A 7,749-nucleotide genomic window follows, 5' to 3' on the forward strand; every position below is an offset into this window, starting at 1 on the left:
ACACAGTTTTCTTTCCAAGCAAGTGTTCCATCCTTTTCTGTAGCAAACTGAACTGGCTGGTGTGCTCTCATTCCCAGTTAGCTCTTCTCTTGCCTATAACGATGGCATCTGTAAGTCTACAAGTCAGAAACATGAGAATGGTGATAATTTTCTCATCTAGTATGGGCAGTTTTTTGTGCTTAAATAAAATCTGGTTTAGATCCAGAACGTGGCTGCCATAGAGGCTTCTAGAAAGAATTTCATTCTTAAAAGACACAGAGTAGAGAAAAAGTTTAACTATGATATCATGATAATTTCTATTTACTGCTTGCTGTCTCTTCTTGACCAAAGACAGCACTGACGTGGTAGGATGCCTCCTGTTAGTGTAGAAAAATACCTTATGAGTCTCTTGCCCCCTTACTCTAGGTTTTTCAGTTATACCCCTCAGTGACAGAGCCACAGATACCTGGCTGTGTCTCAGAGGCATTAAATTCCATGTAACCGGTCTCACAACAAAGCCTCAAATACTTGGCTCTGATGGATGGTGTTATAATGAGGGTGGAGCTCAGTTCAATGGCCAATTTATTGCATCTTAATGGTCTAACGTGCTTTTATTTCATATCTAGGACAACAAATGCTGCCATAAAGTTTGGTTTAAAGCAGGTCTGTTTTGCAAAATGAGTCTTGCATACAGAACAAAACACTCATTGTTGCTTTACTGTTTAAACCTTTATTATTGCTTTTTTTTTTCTTCGTACAATGGGCTTTTATGCACCAAACAGCTGTGTTCATCATGTTTATTTAGAAGGCATCCATTGTAGTGGAAAAAGTCTGGAGGACAAAAATCTTGAAGTACAAGACTACTCTGTGGTTGCTGGCACTCTTATTTTTTTTCTGTCCTTTGGTCAGTATGCAAGTCACATACACAGGCACTGCCATGCAGACTTGCAAACCCTGTATAATAGCAACTTTTCACAAGTGCTGACTCTTATTCCAAGTGTTCTTCTCCAGAAATTTTCAATTGCAAGGCAACATACAGGACACACAACTATTTTACACCCTATGATCCTATCATTTCTCAATCTGTTGCTATTTTGGACCCTCATTAGGTCACTTTCCAAATATTGTGTACAGCTATGTGTCAATCATTGTCACAGCTCGGCTCCAGGCTAAGCCAACCCAGGACAAAACCATGAAGGGAAGAAAAAAATGCCAACCAAAGCAAGCACTGTGTAGAAAACAGTCAACAGTTTAACTGTGGAAAGCTATGTGTTGTTCCAAAGATAGCATAAGCCCCCTTGCTGCAGAACCAGCATACAGTAACTAACACTCTCCAAAATAATTTTACGCAGTTGAAATATGTAGTGTATACCCAATGGCATCTGCAAATAAACAGATGTTAGAATCTCAAGAATTAGGAGCATGACATTGTTGGAAACTCTTGGGTGACTCCTGCCAAAAAGCAGTCTAGTTTCCAGTTTCTGGAAAGAACAGAGCATCTAACATATTGACAGAACTTCTTTTGAGCAACAGTATCTCTAGCACCTTCTAAACCCTTGAATGAAAGCTGCTGTATAACAGGCAGTGTTAGCCTGGGAAATTAAAGGGTTCCCTACTTCCTTCAGGGTGTATCCAGCAGGGCAGATGCTTTCCCATGCCACAGGAGATAGCTGTGCTCCTTTCCCTCTTTTCAGGTTACCATGTATTAACACAGAGTTCAGGTAAATACTGGAAACACAAAAGTGTCTCCATCAGCCACATAGTCAATGCTACGATTACAGGCTGGAAAATGAATGGCAACAAACTAACATGATTTATGTTTTAAAAATAATAAAATATCTGTACAGAATGAAATGGCTTCTAATGTCCTGAATGGTGAACGCTCTTGGCTTTCTACAGAGCTGGCATTCTCAGTTGCTGCTGCTGTTCATGTGCCTCGGGAAACTGTAAGGGGGTTAAAAAGAGCAGAATAAAGTCACAGCTTGTGGATGATAGGAATCCACACAGAAGGTGACTTCTGGGATCTGAAAACAGCACAGCTGGGGGAGGCTGCACGGGGACTGACTGCTTTAGTTGGGGCAGAGACGGGGGCCTCAGGAAGGCCTGGCATAGCAGGGGAATTATTTTCCAGAAGACAGAAAAAAGTTCAGGGGGGAAAAAATGGAAAGAATTATGAGCCAAGTGGAAAAGGGAGTGTGACAAAAGGATTAGCCCCTACTTGCACAGAGTACAGTAGAAGCCGAAAATGAACTTTGGGAACTGTCAGGAAGAGAAAACTGTTTCTCAGACTTTTTCAAAGGCTTCCTGAATGCAGACTCCATTTACTTGCTTCTTCCTTTTTCTCCCAAAAAATAAAGGACCTGCTGTGAGCAGAATGTATCCCAACTTCAACAAACACGGGCCTGAACAGAGTCCCAATCTGCAATCAATGCTGGCTGGAGTCTTGCTGCTACCTGGGTACCATAAAGCTTGAAAGCCAAGCACGAAGGGGCAAAATTTACAATTTGTCATCAACAGGTAGGTAGGTAATAAATTGCACTAGCTGCTAATTTTTTTAGAAAATCAATGTGCTTGCTAGGTCTACATGTTGTTAAACTGCCTATGTCATGTCATGCTTAATAAGACTTAATCGGGTAGAATGGGTTTTGAACTACATACTCTCAAAAATAGTGCCTATTTTGAGACTGGATATGCTTTGTTAAATTCTTAAAGGATAAAGAATTTCTAATTAAAGGAAAATGTGGCTCTCAGCTGTTATCAGCTCTATTATGAGAGCAGTTGGGGAATTTGATTTGGTTTTAATTAATAATTCCATAACTTTTCTGACAGAACAGGAGAGTGTATTTTGACAGAGAATACATTTTTAGTGGATGTTTAACATAAAAGGTGCTGGAAAGACTTTGAAATGTCATTCTGTGGGCAGTGCCAGAGCAGGTTGGGATGTATAGTCCATCTGACCATATCAAAGAGAGCCACTGTTGAATGCCTCCGGCAGGAGTCCCACAATAGGGTGCCAAACTGTAGCTGGATCTTTTCTGGAGAGGTTGGGAGCTGTGGTGTGTGAGCTGCCACCTTGCAGTATCTCCACACATGTGAAATCCCTCCAATGCAGAAGTGCTTGACCTCAACAACTTCCTGTGACAGGGAGTTCCACAGCAGATTGTCTTTGCATACCCAGTTTTTTAGCTTCCTTCCCTTTGGTTACATTTAGTCTTGTTTTGCGTTATGAAACGTGCACAAAACTTTTTTCGCTGTTTTTATCACATTCCTGTTTATATCTCTTCCTTTCAAATAGCGCCTGCCTTTGATCTCTCAAAAGCCATATGTATTCTTGTATCAAGCTTTTAAAGTAACACTTTAGGGGGAAGAAAAAAAGAGGAGGGGGAGGTGTAGGCGGTATTTTTTCACGTTATGACGGATGTAGCACTTTTCGCGTGTCCTGCCGCCGTCCCTCCGGCCGCGCACGGGAAATCCGTGTAACCATTGACCAGACTGTCAACACGGGCGCCCCGCGCCGCTGGCGGGAGGAGGCGGCGGCCGCGCCAATGCCGCGGCGGCGCCTGCCCCGGCCCGCTAGCGGGACGGGCAGCGCGGAGCGCCGGGCGGGAAGGGGCCGGCGGGCAGCAGGACACGGAGCCTGCGCGGCCGAGCCGCCCCGGCGTGCGCGGCGGGGAGCGGGGCTGCCCCGCTCCGGGCGGGCTCGGGCTCGGTCCCGGCCCGGGAAGGGGCAGGCGGCTGCCGAGGCATCATGGCGGTTGTGGCCCGGGGGGGCCGGGGGCTCCGCGCCGGGCGGCGCGGCGGACTCACCTCGCTCCGCTGGAGCTGGAAGAAGCTGTTGAGATAGCTGGAGCTGAGCGAGGAGCCCAGCTCCGGGGTGCTCTTGGTGTAGCCGAGGTCGGGGTGCTGGGACGAGGAGGGCTCGGGTCTGAAGGCATCGAAGGCGCTGGCCTGGTGCGTGTCTTGCAGCGAGAGATAGACCCAGTTGAGGAGCTGGGCGGGCTGGTACACGGACGCGGCGCTGGTGTCGATGGTTGACAACAAGCTCATCTTTCCCCCCGGCTCTGCCGGCGCGGCTGGCCCCGCGGTGCCGGTCCCCTTCCCCGCGCTCCGGCAGTGCCGCTCTCCCGTCCCTGCCCGGGGCGCTTCCTCCGGGCCGCCCGGAGGAGAGGACGGGCCGGGGGCTCGCTGCCGCGCCCCGCGCCGCTCTCGCACCCCTAAGGCCGGCGGCGCCCGCGCAGCCCCAGCGCTCCGCGCAGCACGGGCATCGCTGCCGCCGCCCGCGGGCTCCGCAGGAAACTTTGTGCGCGCTCCGTCCCGCCCGCCCGGCCGGTGCCTGCCCCGCTATCTGTCTTTATTCCCACTCCCGCAGGCAGCGGCGGGGAGGGGCTGCCGGCGCTCCGGCGGCGGCGCCGCGCCCCCATAGGCCTCCCGGCCACCGCGGGGGTGCAGGGGCGTCCCGGCGCCGCTCCGCCCCCGCCCTCGCCCTGCCCGCCCGAGCGCGGCAGAGCAGCGTGTGCGGCGGGGGTGCCCGAGCCGCTGGCCGCCCGTGTCCCCGCACCGCTGGCCGCTCGCCCTGGGTCGCGCCGGCTCCCTCGCTCGCTCCCCGGCCTTCTCTTTCTTCCTTCCTGAAGAATTTTGCGCCGGACGCGAGCAAAGCCCTCCCGAGGGCTCCTCGCTGGGCCCTTTTGGGCTTGTTTTTAACTCGACAAATTTCTCTCGACTCTTGTCAGCCCGCCCTCTCTTTTTGCTCTCGTTTCTGTTTCTTGCTGGTGCTGGGAGTTCATTGCAATCTGAGGTTCCTTCTCGTTAAATCTCTGTCAGAGCTCCAGGTTTACGAAGCCCTGCGCGGGCGCTGAGGTTGTGCCAAGCCGTGCAGAGTTAGGGTTGTCCAAATAAGGCAGGCAAGCGGCGCGATGCTCCCTTTGAAATCCACCGAGGTAGCCCTGGCGTGGGCTCTTTGGGAGCCTGGCTGTGGTGGGATACCCGGAGTTAAAGCTCAGTAGGCCTTTTAAGGAGTCGGTAGCACAAAAGAAGGATGATGAATGGTTCCTGTTTTAGGAAGGAGCCTGAGTGGGTAAGCTGGTAATTACAGTTCATAAACTCTTCCCTGCTGCCTGCCCTGCCATGAGTGGAACAGGGCAGCTATTTCTCGCTTTAGTACAAACACCATAGTAATCAAACTAGGAGTTTTCAAAGGGATGTCCTGGACTCCGACACCAGGAGGTAACTTAAGAACTTGATCATAGCTCCTTGTGCTCATTGCCAAGTGACAAAAGGGTAAAAATTAATGTGTCTTCCCGGTATAGTTTAGGGGAGGAAAAAAAGAAAAGCCTTCCTTACTTAAATAACGAAAAATATCTTTGAATCATCAAAGCTGGCATCTTGGTTTGCTGTAATAATCCATATGTCTCTGCCAAGATAGGAGAAAAGCCGCTGTTCTGAAAAGGCATGTGTACCAGCAAGAGAAAATGAGGGTCAGCAGGCACACAGCAGAAAATGCTGCTCAGTTGTCAGCAGCAAATACCAAAGATGGATGCATTCAACTTTTGAGAGCTCCTAGTTAGGGCAGCAGAGCTATCTGCTTGCAGGAATTTAATTGCAGGTGAAGATTCTAACTTTCCAGAACTGCGAGGTCCAGCTTAGAACAGCTGAATCAACAGGAATTCCTTTAGCGAGGCTACTTTTTTCTTTTTTAGTGACAAAGTCCTTGCAGCACAAATGTGGTCACTCTTTTGTACACTCTCTTGGTCTGGAAGCCCTTTGGGACACATCTAAACGTGTGCATCAGCAGGAACAAACTTCTACCAGTGTAAAGGGTCTTTCCTTATACTCTGTCCACAGCAGAGATCCTAACAGAAGAATTCAATCAAATTGCATTCTGTACTCAAACAGTTGCATAGTGTTTTGAAAAAGGACAAGGTGGATGAGGCTTAGTGACTTCATAAATTGTGGAGGAGGATTTTCTATGATTTGCTGATAAATGAAGAAAAACCCCACGAAACATATCACATCTGAGGAACTTGCCTTTCTGGCAGATGGTATTTAAAAAATCGGGATATGGTAGAGAGTCTAGAAGGGGGAACTAGCCTGAAGCTGCTTGTTTTGTTGTTGTGGAGTTGTTTAGATTTTTTTTTTGTAGGCATGCTAATTCCTTCCTTAAAGACAATTTCTATTCTTATCACTTCCCTCTTTTATTTGCTAAGTTAAATACATAGTTTTTTTGGTAGCCCACTGTTCACTCTGTTTAGTAAGATGCTGTGAAGAAAATGGGAATTCTGAACAGGCAGAAAAGATAACAGGGTTCTTGGAGCAATAGAGGTCAAGAGCAGAGATCAAAATAAAGAGTGGTCAAGATGATGCAATGTTTTGGATGAAGAATTTTTGGTATATTTTGATGCCTTTTCCCCCTAAATTGAATATAGCTCTCATTGTAGGTGGTTGGATTGCTTTATTTAGACAACACAGTAGAGACTGCTGCAGGACAAGGGAAGGTGGAGTTAGGGTGCATTTATTGCAACAGCCGCATTCATGAATGCAGCAACCCCTTATGATGTGAGGGGCACCGTGTGCTCCACCAGATGCATTTGAACACTGAGAGCTTCTGCCTGTCATTGCCCCTTGACAGTAGCCCTGGTGGCTTCTAGTAACCATGCAGAGGAATGAGGAAATTGAATAGATGCTTTGTTTGGCATATCAGGAAAGGGAAAGGCTGCAAATGCATGCATAATGAGGAGCTTGACTGAAAAGCACCCACTCTGAGGTTCGTCCTGGTTGTCCTGTCATCCTGGTCTCCTGTGCAGTTTCTTCTGGAAAACAGTTTCAGGCAGTTTTGTCCCATTTCTGGATTTAATACTGCTCTTAGCTTAGCAAAATGTTTCTGCCGCACTTGTTACAGTCCACTTAAGTTCAAGATAGCATTTTTTTCATTGGAGTTCCACTCTTCACCTCTGGGAATCATAGATCAGTGAGGAGAAGATGAATACAAATGGTCTTTTCAGCAGAGATGTGACAATACAGAAAAAGGTGCTAAGGTCAATTGCATCTATTCTTCTCAGAAGTACTTAAGACAGAAGTGCCCAAGAAAGTAGTCTGATAGCATTGAAATATATTCCAGACATGCCTAGTTATTTCCTATTGATTATTTTGGGCTGGAGTGTAAGTGACATCAACTACGTGGGTTTTACATCAGCCTCATGTTGCCAAAACATCTATGAATCCTCTTGGTTTTATTTATGAGTACTGCTAATGAAGTAAAAAAAAACAACTGGAACTTTAACATCGAACTTTGAATAAATACAATGTCTTAAGTGACTTGGAAAATAGAAGCCTTGAAACAAGTCAAAGACAAACACAGAGACAGGATTCAGCTGCTTCAGTCCTATTGTTTAAGTAGTGGGTGATCATGTAATTTATCCAACATCTCCTTATAACTGCGCACACAGCCTGTCCCCTTAGTAATCTGCACATCTTGTGCCTGCACCCTTCCCATGGCATCTTTGCAAGAGTGAGGAATGTAATTTTCCACTTTTGGCCAGGACTTGTTTCATAAGCTAATGTATTTATGTTCTTGCTTGCAATGTTCATACCTTTAGATGATGTCAGCCTTTAAACTATATATATGATTTAATTTTTTTAAAGAAAATTTTTATGGCCCTCCATATTTTGAAAATGAATGTGCCCCACTACAAATATCCTGGATTCATGTGCTTTTTAATGTGTCTTGATCTGAATTGCTGTCTTTTTAGTCATCTTCTAGATTAGATGGGGCTC

The 7,749-nt window shown here is 47.0% G+C and overlaps 1 protein-coding gene across 1 annotated transcript in view; it reads right to left on the minus strand.

Annotated features, from left to right (window-relative positions):
• Window positions 1-4,329, minus strand: part of ZCCHC24 (zinc finger CCHC-type containing 24) — a 103,344-nt gene extending 99,015 nt beyond the window's left edge. Inside the window, exon 1 of the mRNA XM_063405942.1 lies at window positions 3,787-4,329. Coding sequence (XP_063262012.1) covers window positions 3,787-4,026 — 240 coding nt within the window. The 5' untranslated portion in view covers window positions 4,027-4,329. The remainder of the gene's footprint in view (window positions 1-3,786) is intronic.
• Between the last annotated feature and the right edge of the window lie 3,420 nt (window positions 4,330-7,749).

The sequence above is a fragment of the Prinia subflava genome, chromosome 9 (assembly GCF_021018805.1).
Source record: "Prinia subflava isolate CZ2003 ecotype Zambia chromosome 9, Cam_Psub_1.2, whole genome shotgun sequence".
NCBI lineage: Eukaryota > Metazoa > Chordata > Aves > Passeriformes > Cisticolidae > Prinia > Prinia subflava.